The sequence below is a fragment of the Embiotoca jacksoni genome, unplaced genomic scaffold (assembly GCF_022577435.1).
Source record: "Embiotoca jacksoni isolate LCO1_2020_lvr unplaced genomic scaffold, fEmbJac1.0.p SCAF_16, whole genome shotgun sequence".
Classification (NCBI taxonomy): domain Eukaryota; kingdom Metazoa; phylum Chordata; class Actinopteri; family Embiotocidae; genus Embiotoca; species Embiotoca jacksoni.
Window position 1 is genome coordinate 13,914,014 of NW_027185296.1, and position 13,085 is coordinate 13,927,098.

A 13,085-nucleotide genomic window follows, 5' to 3' on the forward strand; every position below is an offset into this window, starting at 1 on the left:
TGCTGCCATGAGACGGAGAATCAGGGCACATGTAGGTGAAGAAAAATGTAGAACCTGGATAATATTCTGATATAAGAAATCATGCTTTCCATCTAGTACGACTTGTGCAGACAAACTTTGTCAACGTTATCTTTGCTCAAAGCCACAGGACTCTATAAACTTCGTACACGACCACCAACAATGTTCCTTTGTTCCATCCAAGTCCAGCGTTGCTCTCCGGCTCTCACCGAACACTCAGCCATGTTCTCCTCAGTTACAGCATGAAGCACGTTTGGGAGGAAACGTATTTACAGTGACTTACATAGAGAGTTTGTAAATTCAAATTTAAAAGAAGTAACCGTCTTGTCCGTCATCATCTTCATCCTTCTCTTCATCGGACTCCTCCATCTCCTCCTTGGCAGCTTCCTGCTCCTCCACAGCCTATATTCAAGTTGAAAAAACTATCCTCAAGTTGAAAAAACTATTCTCAAACAAATTATTTTAGTTTAAGTTCATTGTTCTATTTGGAAAAGTTCAAGATCAAATCTTGAACTTTTAGTTTAAAATTTGTGTTTTTCATTTACTTATTTTTTTCAAAATAACCACATTTTTGGCCCTGATTTGGCTCTATAAACCTGTACAGGTAAAATTTAATTAACGGTGTGACCAAAGATACTGTTAACTATTTAATTTATCTAATATTTATCATGAACAACTAGTCAGTAAAGGTCTGTAGTTGGTTGACGGCATTCTGTTACTCAACTGGTACAGTGCAAAGGGAAATTCAGCAGTTCACACATAAAACACTCAGAAGACTTCATGTACAGTGCATCTGGAAAGTATTCACAGCGCTTCACTTTTTACACATTTTGTTATGTTACAGCCTTATTCTAAAATGGATTAAATAAAAAAAAATATTCAAAATTCTACACACAATATCCCATAATGACAAAGTGAAAAACGTTTGTTTAAAATTTTTGCAAATCTATTAAAAATAAAAAAATAAAATATAACATACATAAGTATTCACAGCCTTTGCTCAATACTTTGTTGAAGCACCTTTGGCAGAAATTACAGCCTCAAGTCTTTTTGAGTATGATGCTACAAGCTCGGCACCTATTTCTGGGCAGTTTCTCCCGTTCTTCTTTGCAGGACCTCTGAAGCTCCATCAGGTTGGATGGGGAGCGTCGGTGCACAGACATCTTCAGATCTCTCCAGAGATGTTCAATCGGGTTCAAGTCTGGGCTCTGCCTGGGCCTCTCAAAGACATTCACAGAGTTGTCCCGAAGACACTCCTTTGTTATCTTGGCTGTGTGCTTCGGGTCGTTGTCCTGTTGGAAGATGAACCTTCGCCCCAGTCTGAGGTCCAGAGCTCTCTGGAGAAGGTTTTCATCAAGGATGTCTCTGTACATCGCTGCATTCATCTTTCCCTCCATCCTGACTAGTCTCCCAGTTCCTGCTGCTGAAAAACATCCCCACAGCATGATGCTGCCACCACCATGCTTCACCGTAGAGATGGTATTGGCCAGGTGATGAGCGGTCCCTGGTTTCCTCCAAACATGACGCTTGGCATTCAGGCCAAAGAGTTCAATCTTTGTTTCATCAGACCAGAGAATTTAGTTTCTCCTGGTCTGACAGTCCTTCAGGTGCCTTTTGGTAAACTCCAGGTGGGCTGTCATGAGCCTTTTACTGAGGAGTGTCTTCTGTCTGGCCACTCTACCATACAGGCCTGCTTGGTGGAGTGCTGCAGAGATGGTTGTCCTTCTGGAAGGTTCTCCTCTCTTCACAGAGCAACGTTGGAGCTCTGTCAGAGTGACCATCAGGTTCTTGGTCACCTCCCTGACTGAGGCTCTTCTCCCCCGATCGCTCAGTTTGGCCGGGCGGCCGACTCTAGGAAGAGTCCTGGTGGTTCAAACTTCCACATTTTGAGGAAAAAAATGAATTTAATCCATTTTGGAATAAGGCTGTAACATAAAATGTGGAAAAACTGAAGCGTTGTGAATACTTTCCGGATGCACTGTATTTTACAACATTATATAGAATATGTATTTCAAATATATATATATATATACATATACAGATATATATATATATAGTCAGGAGTATGATGTGTGTAATCTGAGACCATCTCACAGTTTCTAGTTTTCAGTGCAGTTAAAGCAACTCTTCTTAGTTGTTCAACTCAGTCTCATTTGATTTATAGAAATAAAGGATTCTTTGTGATACTATTTTGTAAACATGAATGTCACCATGAACTTCAGTATCAACATTTCTGTCGGAGCACTGATGGGATAACGAAAGAGGGATCATATTTTTCTCATATGAGCTTCTCCTCATCGACTCAATATGAAATCAAGGTTCGAATTTAAGATCCTTAGGATGTTGCATCCTACTGGGTGGAGACCTCTGCTTCATTTTGAGACTATTTTAGCAGCTGTTAACCAATCAGTGTGCAGCAAAACCGACAACAACCATTGCAACTACATTTAGAAAAAAACACTGCACTTTCATGCCATCGCACGTAAAGACGGTGACTCGTTGCTGATCGGTCCAGAACCTCTAAAAGAAATGTGTCTAAAAGCAACCACACCCTTCAGGATAAAGGTGGAGAATAAAGTCATCAATGATAATGATCTTTTCTTGAAATGGAATTACATATTTCTTTAAAAACCTCCAAATTACAAAGTTATTTAAAGTTACAATCTCAAAAATCTCTGTTTCTTATTCTCTTTGGCAGCACCTATGCTATTACACAAGGTGTAATTGTAGATGTGTTGTTGGACTTCATATTCCAATCAAGTGTGACCAAAATGCAGTTATTTGTTTACCCTTGTTCAGAGCGCCATGTCTATTTTTGTTGTCAACTACATGTGACAAGTGAAAAATAGCAAAACATCTTCTGTGTAGATAACATGCTGCAGCCACAACGCAGGGCACATGTACGACATGCATCTTTCACATGCTGTGTGGTAACATGGACGCCAAAAAGAAAGTCAAGACGTTCCCTGACCGTTAAACACAAGTTGCACAGGCAGTGAGGTCCAGTCCTGAGCCTGTCGTTAGCCCCACCTACCTCCTCTGGGGGAACGACCACTGCTGGGTGATAGAGAAAGCTTCACTAACTGAGCACCCAGCTTGTTCACTTCATAATAATAATAATAATAATAATAATAATAATAATAATGATAAGTGGACCACAGGATCAATCACGGCTGTGTTACCTCATATAGATATTTAATGAAAATATTCAGGATTTTTACATGAAAGGAAACTTTGACAGACATGTAAAATGAAGTCTAACTGGTGGAGGCAGTAGGGAGGTCCGGTCACCACATCTTCCGTCTCTTGCTGGGGGATTCCATGATGTTACTCTAAAGATCCTAAAAACTCCTCCAGCATCATTCGGGTCGTCCCTGTGGCCTCCTCATGTTCCTCCATCCTCCATGTTGATCTCCCTCCAGGTGCCTGAGCTCCTGTCCTGTCCTCCTTTCATTTCAGACGCTTTAATCCACCATTTTGTTCTTTCATTCACTCCTCAGAGCTCCTGACTGCAGGTCACGTAGGAAAGTAGATCAACTATTCATTTGAGAGCTTCACCTTGAAGCCCAGCTCGTTCTTCATCCTAACAGACCATTAGAGCGTCCACATCGCTGCAGACGGAGCTCCAACCTCCTCCCTACCATCACTGGTGAACCAGACTCAGAGAGACTCTGTTCACTCTCTCCACCGGCTCCAAGAAGTTGGCACATAGTTGTGATTACAGTTTTCCTCTTTTTTTTTTTAACCCCAACAGGCTTTACGATCAGACAAACATCTTTTTCCACAGTGTCTGCATCAGCTTGTTTCAGGACTTCGTTGAACATCCTGAGAGTGTTGAACACGTCAGGATGTCCACCAGACAAAGTTGTGATGTTCGTCTGCACAGATAACGATAATATTCTGAACTCTGCTTGTCCTCGTCCCTCCAGACAGCTCGCCGTCCCTCTGCCGGTGGGGGACTGTGTGTTCAGCCTCAGCTGGCTGCTGCCCACCTACTTCCTGTTTGCAGTAACCTACGACGTCCTGGATACCCTGGCCGACGTGGCCCATTACCCGCCTCTCTACGGCCACGTGCAGCAGCCACACATCCACAACCTGAGTGGGAGCTCAGCAGCAGCCAACCTGTCCATCCTGCTCTGATCCAGCTGGATCCGACATGAACAGTGCTAAAAATCAAGTGCTTTTATCTTGTAGTGTCACTAAACAAGCTCCTGATTCATTTTTAAAGATAACAATTACCTGTTTCTACTTTTGGTGACCTTTCTTTTTGAATTATTTTGCTTTTAGCTGCACTTTCCTAAAACCACTTATCATTTTGCTGTTGCATCACCAACAGTGTGGTCAGTGGTGCAACAGATGCTTCCACGACAGAGGCTGTCTCTGCTCATGTAAACTATACAACAGTCTGTCTGTTTGTCTTTTTAAGTTCCAATAAACTAAAACTATTCATGTATGCCAACACACCTGGAGCCACATGTATGAAGATTTGTACCAACGAAACATTTCATATTCATTATCCATAAAGTTAGGCAACAAAACGTGCACAAATACATCAGCCTGAGCGTACGCATTGTTTTTTCTAGAAAGTATAATGTGTGATAAATTCAGTTAAAATCTTAGAATCAAGCTTTGTTTTTTGAAGTTTCCTCAGCAGCCTGTAGATGGGCAAAAAAAACCAAAACATTTATAAACTTAAAACATTTTATTTTCATAGCTTCATCCACCACTTCTAGAATAATCCATTCTTCAACATAGGTAGATCTTGTAAATATGTCCAACAGTTTGACTAAAAGGCTTCTCAGATATCAAAGAAGTGCACAACAATTCAGTTCCTCTCACATCCGGGTGTCGACATCAAATGAATGAAAGGCTACGTTTATTTTTCCTGCAGGACTCCTGTCAGTCTGAGCCACTGACTGTATTTAAAGATGGACGTCAGTCACCACTTCCTCCCACTGTACAACATCTGACACTAATGTTATTTTATAATGTTATTTGCAACCAGTCTTCTCAGTAGGGACTGTGTGTGAAAGTGAGGTCTCACCTCTTTTGGAAACATCTGGTAAAATATAACCCAGTTTTATAGAAACTACATAAATAAATAAAAAGCATGCAGCCAACCTGAACTTTGACCCAGTTTACTGCAGAATGACTCTTAATGGTTTAAAACAGAAATATAAATCACACAGTTAAAGAGAAGAAAAGTCAACATCGGTCCACTGATGTCTCTGTGACTACTTCATTCAGCTGTCAATCATGACGACATATCATCAAATAACTGATCAATAACAAACTGATGGAAAAACTGAACAAACTATTGTTGCTATGATAAGAAGAACTTCAAACATGACAGAAACTAGTTTAGATATTTTGAGGTCTACTTAGATTTTTGAGTTTGGCTCATATCCACTATACTGCAACCATCCACCAGGTGGCGATGGAAATATTTAGACTTCACTTCTGTGGAGCTGTGGTTTCGTCCATGATTACATACAGTCTGTGGTCTGCATACATACAAGTCCTCTGAGGTGTTTGACAGGGAATGATTCAATGATGGATATCCGCAATACATATCCAGTGAGACATCTGGTGTCCACCTATTAACCCTCGTGTTGTCCTCGGGTCAAAATGACCTGCAGCTGTGTTCAACCAAGTTCTATTTTATTTCTATATTTTTTGGGATCATAGGTCATCATTCTTTAAAGAAACCCTCACAGCCTCCTTGTCACCAATGATCCCAAAAAATATGAAAATAAAATAGAACTTGGTTGAACACAGCTGCGGGTCATTTTGACCCGAGGACAACAGGGGGGTTAAACTGTAGACATACATTTTATCTGCATATGTACAGACTCTGTGGTTTATAATGAGTGACATGCAGCAAATGTTTTTTTCAGGATTTGTTTTTGTGGGAAAAACATAAAAGTTTTACACTAATTTGGTCTTAACACAGCTCTCAAGGGGATCTTTAATATTTGCTGCAGCATTTCCATCAATAAGATGTTCTTCAGGCCAAAATCTCACATTTGTGTGATTTTTCATCTCACACCAAAGCACTGTTCCTCAAATAATGGTTTCATATTATTTGTGAGGTAGTCGCCGTATGTTTGTTTGTTTCTCAGTTCTCTTGTCACTCTTCTGTCCAGAAACTACAACGTGTCCCCGAGTTCCTACTTCGTGTCTTCCGGTGAGAAATGCCCCTTCATCTGCTCCCTCGACCACGACGACGGGACGCGGCGCTGCCGTGACGTTCCTGCTCCCTGGGACGACGGGACCACCTGCTCCCTGGCTCACCTGCTCCCTGGCTCACCTGCTCCCTGGGACGACGGGACCACCTGCTCCCTGGCTCACCTGCTCACCTGCTCCCTGGCTCACCTGCTCCCTGGGACGACGGGACCACCTGCTCCCTGGCTCACCTGCTCACCTGCTCCCTGGCTCCTCCCCGAGGCGGTTCCCCTGGAAACGAGTCGGTCCCCGCGGTTGTCGGGGCTGGCGCCGCCTCTTGTGTCAACGGGAACGTGTCCTACAGTGTGTCACGCCGGAGACCACAACCCCAACAGGGGAGCCACTAACTTCGACAACGTCGGCTCCGCTTTGATCTGAGCACAGCAGGGGGTCGAGACCTCAACCGAGCACCAACACTGTACTTTCAAAGTTAATAATGGCAGCACCTCATTTCTGAGGATGAGATGCTGATGTACTACAAGATGTGTACTTCTATCTGATTTTTATGGCGTCTGCCTCCAGGTTGTCCCGCTGGAGGGATGGACAGACGTGATGTACATGGTGATGGACGCTCATTCCTTCTGGAGTTTCCTTTTCTTCATGCTCGTCACTGTGGTAAAAACCTACTTGTCTTTGTTCATGTTTTACTTCATATTTACTGTACAAAATGACCCTCTCTCAAAGTCTGAATCATGTTTAGGCATGTTTCCATGGTGGGAACTCTGGAGCAGGTCATAACCAACAGAACGGACCATTGAATGACCAGTTTCTGTTGTTCTGTCAGGCTGCTTTTAGGGGAGGATTATGAATGAGTTTGAGTAGTTTTGATGTAGTCCAGAACATCTGGCCCAGCGGTGCTCATAGCCTGCGCCTGAACATCTGGGGCCGTATTCATAACAGTAGACAATTAGGATTTAGCAATTCTTCATTTAGCAATCACAACACGGCACACTGGTGCAGTGGTTCAGTGATTCAAAATGTAAAAGAAAAATATATATTATCTGAATAAATACAAATATTTCACAGTACCGTTCACATACTCTGGCATTTCTATAACAGCTGGTGGCTCCTCTGCCGGCGGTGGGAGAAAGGAGGAGAGCTGGTGCTGCAGCTGCTGGACCTGGGGGGCCGTAAAGAAAGTTATTCAACTTATAAAAGACGTTCTGTACACCGAGATGGTTTTTAATACCGTAAATAAAGTTATTCAACTTATAAAAGTGTTCCCGGGCTTCTTTTCCAATGACCGCCCGTTTAGTGGAGTTGATCGGCCTCCCTGTGGGGCCTGAAGTTGTGTCTGTGACAGGGAAATGCTCTAACTCCACGGGTTGCTATGGTTACTCAGGCTGGGCTCACGAGAGCACAATGGAGAAGAAAAAAGGAAACGGAAGTTGATGATTAGGCTCCATCTTTGACCCCGCTTTTAAATTTTAAAACATTTAACAGTATAATGTGAAGGAAAGACACTGAGGGTCGAAGGATGGTGTCGGCGGTGGTAGAAGTTCTCCGACCAAAACAGCTAAATAAATATTCTCCATGACAAGTTAGTCCAGAAGTAGCAGCAACATGTGGTTAGTCGAAAAGTAAGTCTTCAAGTTTGGTACAATTATACATGACATCATCAGATTATTAATAGTTAATAGTAAATTAATAATAATACCAGGACTAGAAATGATTCCCGAATGATTGAAGTGATCTATTTATCCAAAGTGGAAACTAAAGAAAGTAATTAATTAAATCAATCTTTGGTGAGGTCACTCTCTTTCAAACTGCACCATCTCTCCTCGGTTCACCTGAACACCGTTGTTCATGTTACCTGTCGGGTCGGTTGTGGAGCCGTCCGGTTCTTCTGTGGATCCAGCCCGAGTCCATCAGGTTCTCACCACTTGCTGCAGGACTCCTTGTTCTTCTCGTGGCTGAAGAGCTCGTCTGTTCTTTCCAACTCCTCGTTCTCCCTGATGGTGGATCGGACTCTAAACATCGGACTGTTCCAGTCATACTTCAGATGTGAAAATAAATGTAACTTTCTATATATTTGAGGAATTAAACCTTTGACTCTCTTTGAAACGATGCTTAAAGATAAAGTTGATGTACTTGAGGAGGTGACACAATTTAAAAAAAAATATGAATAAATACAAAAAAAACAGTCACAAAGAAAAAATAAATTCATGCCAACATTTATCAAACCTTCAGATTGATGATCAGAACCTCCTCATTGATGGACAGATGGAACCGGTCTCATTTAAACCTCTGACTTACTTTTTACTGTTCTGACATTGATGTTCAATAAATGGTTAAAAAAGGTCATTTTCATTGTGGTGTTTAAGTACGTCACCTTTAACTGTGTAGATTAATAAAAAAAATAATCAAATGTTTGATTATTAAAACGTGTTTCAGAAGCCTGTGATTTCCAGCGGATGTACTTTTATGACTGAACACTGCTTCCACGCTGCTGTTCTTCCAAACGGCTCATTTTGTAACAGTAGCAGAGACACAGTCTGAAGACAGATGTGGTGAATGTGAAGGACATATAATAAGACTCGCATCATGTTGTGTATGGAAGCATCTGATTGTGTCATGTTTCCACCCATTTATTCAGCTTCTTCCTTTACGGCCATCAAATATGTCCCAACATATATGGAAAACATGATAGGTAGGAAAACATCAGGAACCAGATGTGCAAATAAAACTATAAATGCTCCAGAAGTCTTCCCTCTCCTTTCTGCAGGACTGAGTGATGCCATACAGACTATTAAAAGAGTAATGAGAACATCCATCACCTCCGACCATCAGCTCACAGCTGACTGAACAAAGTGGAGGAGCTGTAGTTTCCAGAAACCCAAACTGAAAGCAGAGATGAAAATGAACAATATTCCTGGAAAGGTGTAAAATCAGCGGGTCAAAGATCCACATCTGCTATTTTATTTCTGCATCTGAATGCAGCGCCATCTTTAGGGGAACAACATGAAGGGCTGTCTGGTCTGTTTTTCCGGCTGAGTTCTGGATTTTATGAGCCGAGTATTTTTCATGCTGTTGAGGCTTCGTCCCGTACGATCCCAGTTTTGGTTTGAGCAGCTTTTCTTAATAGTGGGCTTCAACCCTGCAACCTCACTAGTCCGTCCGCATACTGGAACTGGTCGCTGTTTTCGTACTCCAGCATGTCGAGAGCGACCTCGCAGCTCTCCTTGACCACGCGCTCTTGGTCGCTACGGTAACGCTGCAGCACGGCCAGACACTCGTCTTTGCCGATGGAGCCGAGGGCCTCCGCGGCCTCGTGTCGGACCATGGGGTTCTCACCGCAACGCTCCAGAGCCGCGCGCAGGGCCGGGACCGCCGCCGGGTGCTGCATCTGACCGAGGACGTAGCCGATCTCATGACGGAACAGAGCGCTGGAGCACTGCAGGCCTGCACACGCAACACGCACACGCAACACGCACGGGAGAGCAAACAAGAAATAGACACACTATTTTATTTCTAGAAACTTTACATTCAACTTTTCTACTTTTTTTATCAGCTGGTCTTTGAATTCATCATTTTGGAGCTCTAAAAATCAACATTTTCCTGAATGTTTTCCTTCCTAAGCTGGTTAAAGAAAAGGCACGTGTTTACCGAAGAGGATAAAACCACTCAGGCAATAGATGTGAAATACCACAATGAAGATATTAACATAAATATATTTACATTTTGATGAATGGCAACTCAAATTTAAATGAGATGATCAAATCCCCAGACTATGACTTGAAGAGTTTTTAAAATTCCCTGATATTCCTGGACCAGTGGAAACCCAGTTATGAGCTTTCTGTGTTGAACAGAAAACATCTCTAAAAGGCCCAAAGACCACCAGCCTGGTTTGTTTTTCCACTGAAACAGATTTACAGTTGGTGGCTGAGTAGAAATTTCAACTTACAAAGTGAGAAACATGAAATGCCTAAAAGTTAACGGATCTAAAGTCATCGTACCGTCTCCCAGTGCCAGCACAGCCTCCTCCGTGCCCAGGTTTCGCAGGGCGAACATGGCCCGGTAGCGCTCAAAGAGTGGCAGGCTTTCATCCAACAGGCTGCAGCGCAGCTCCGACACGCTCTTCCTCACAGCTGGAGGCGCCGGGTCCACAGAGCAGTAGGGGTTCTGGTCTGTGCTGCCGTCCTCCAGCTGCTTCTCTCCTCCACTCTGCAGCCACTCCAGCCGGCGAACAGCCAGCTGACACGTCTCCGCCACCTGCAGAGATTTAGGGTCCGATGTTAGACCTCCGACGCACACTTCAGACTCACCTTCTTGTTGACGGTCGCGACACAACTGAATGAAGGGGAGAACCACCAACCGTGTTTGTGCTCCTACCTCTATGACAGGATCTTGGCTGTACTCTTTCAGAAGGTCCAGAACCGCTGAGTCACCGATCGCTCCCAGAGCTTCTCCTGCAGACACACAGAGACACACAGATGCAACACTGTCGCACATCATCCTCGTGCCTCTTTGTGCTGTGATTATCAGAATATTTTCCTGAGGAGAGCAAAGTGAAGCACTACCCAGTGTTGGTAGGGTGTTCCTAATAATGTGCTCTTTGAGTGACCGTGTGGCTGGCAGTGAGCGGACTCCTCTCATCCCTGTACGGTGTGCACGTCTGTTAACCCGCTTCGTGCCCGTTTACCTGCTTCATGTTTACCTGCTTCGTGCCTGACCATTGGCTCCTGCTGTGTGTCTCTGAGGACAGCCGTCAGAGTGGGAACGGCCCGTCTGTCCTGCATCTGTCCCAGGCAGTAGGCCAGCTCGTGCTTCAGCAGGGCCGACTCGTCATCGAAGGCCTTGCCGATCCATTCGATGGCTTCAGCACCTGACACACAGCTTGAATCAGCTCAATACAAGACACATTCCTCACTCGTTCATCTTTGGATGGATTTCACAACATGCCACTGTTAATCGTTTAGTGGGTCGACAGGATTCTCTTGGAAACATGGACAGACCTATAGTCTGATAAAACAATATGCATTACATTATTATCTAACTCCAAATGGAGAATAATCTGGTTATTTCTTATGCAAATATAATAAATGGACTCTGCTTGCAAACAAAGTCTAGTAAAGTGATCTTCCTCCAAAGGGAGATGAGCAGGTGTACACGCTGCCATCACACGACTACAACTGTTCATTACAATAACAATAAAATGTCTGTTTCCACATTTGATATGTTGCCGTTAGTCTATTTTCAATTAAATATGTGTTTATATGATTTGTAAATCATCCCATTGTGTTTTTAATTTACATTTTATAGTGTAACAATTGTTTTGGCTTACAGCCTTCGATCATACATTGTAGGCTGCATGTGGACGTCCAGGGCGACTTGGTCTCGTGCAGATGTGAAACCATGCATACAAGGAGACCTGGAATCAACCTTGACATCTAAAATCACTCTGAATCCTGCGTGCCGTGCGGCGCTTCCTGTAAGTTTTAAAAACTTAACAGGTTCATAGAAGAGTCTGTGCTTTGTGGGCATGTTTTACCTCCCAGGCTCCTCAGGGTGAATAAAGCTCTGAAGCGCTGGGTCAGGTCGAGTCTCGGGTCCACCAGAACCTGTCCTACGGCCGTCACCTGCTCCACGCTGGCCATGCTGCCACAGAGAGACAGAGATCGGTGAGTCTTCAGCTGACTGCTCCCAGCTCTCATCAATAATCAATGCACACCTTTGTTTGCTCTGTGACCTGCATAATAACTTTAGCTCCACATGTATGCAGTAAAAATCACCTGTGGATTAGAATTAATGGCACAAAATAAATAATAAAAAATAAATAATGCAATGAAAAAATTCAGATGAATGTAAGTGTTTAAAGCCATTTCATTCATTATTTTTGGAGTGGCACATCAAGATGCTGATTGAACAGAAGGACCTGGATCAGCACGTATGACCGTGTGATCCACTTCCAGCCAAAATCCAACAACCTCCCGCATCCATTGTAGAGTGGACCAGCACCCCACAGGCCACAATCAATAACCTGATGGTACGTCACAGCAGACACAGATGATCTGAAGTCTTTTACTTCAACGCCATAACATAACGGAAGCATTTATATTTCTGTTGAGAGCACATTAATAACTCGGTTACGTATTACGTCAGGCAAACTTATAATATATTGGAAACCAAAATGTATTAATGCATTTTGTTAAATTTCATTCATAGACATTAGACAAATGTATGCTATCAAGAGTTTTGAGAAGTCATTAGGATGAGATTCACCGAGTGACGTCACAGGCTGCTAGCCACGTGTCAGCGCAGCGGCGACATAACAACGACCCGGATGACGCTAACTGTTAGCTCCCTGAGCTAACCCTTTATCCACCTCCAGGTGAACGCGTCCCGGCTCTAAGACAGGATTTAAAGATACCGACACGACGGGAGTATAAGTTAGACACGACTCGCACAAACCTTCAGTGGGCTGCTGCGGTTTCACTCAGGTACGTCCCGTGTATGACGACAGCAGCCGTACCTCGGTCCGGCAACACAGGAGGCGTTTCTTCTTCTTGTTGAACGGCGTCCAGCTGGTGGGCTCATTACTGCCACCTTCTGCTACAGTGTGAATCACAGGACAATTACACTCCCCCACTCCCCCCAAAACAAACCTTTATCCACGATGCTTTAATCGCTATAAACCATCAAGTATATATATAAAAAAAACAAAAACAAAAAACTGTTCTTTAAAAAAAAAAAAAAAAAAAAAAAAAAAAAAAAACACTGAAAACTGCACTGAAAAAAGATTTCGGTAGACCAAGGAGTACATTAAGGGGCCACAGGCATCGATAGGCTGGAGAGAAAACGACTGATGACTTCCTTCTTCCTCTTAACAATGCAACGAACTA

The 13,085-nt window shown here is 43.3% G+C and overlaps 1 protein-coding gene across 1 annotated transcript; it reads right to left on the minus strand.

Annotated features, from left to right (window-relative positions):
• Window positions 1-8,785: 8,785 nt before the first annotated feature.
• dohh (deoxyhypusine hydroxylase/monooxygenase) lies at window positions 8,786-12,744 on the minus strand. Its single transcript, XM_069151038.1, has 6 exons — window positions 12,655-12,744; window positions 11,735-11,841; window positions 10,901-11,068; window positions 10,576-10,652; window positions 10,200-10,455; window positions 8,786-9,645 (listed from the first exon to the last, which is right to left on the minus strand). Exons 2-6 carry the CDS (start codon window positions 11,838-11,840, stop codon window positions 9,335-9,337), a joined length of 918 nt encoding a protein of 305 aa, XP_069007139.1. The 5' UTR covers window position 11,841; window positions 12,655-12,744; the 3' UTR covers window positions 8,786-9,334.
• Between the last annotated feature and the right edge of the window lie 341 nt (window positions 12,745-13,085).

Excerpts from the sequence above, each read along its gene's own strand:
- dohh (XM_069151038.1), bottom strand. The coding sequence starts at position 11,840 with ATGGCCAGCGTGGAGCAGGTGACGGCCGTAGGACAGGTTCTGGTGGAC. Across the intron at positions 10,653-10,900 it reads AATGGTCAGGCACGAAGCAG|GAGAAGCTCTGGGAGCGATC; the intron begins GTAAACATGAAG and ends GTGTGTCTGCAG. Across the intron at positions 10,456-10,575 it reads GCCAAGATCCTGTCATAGAG|GTGGCGGAGACGTGTCAGCT; the intron begins GTAGGAGCACAA and ends AAATCTCTGCAG.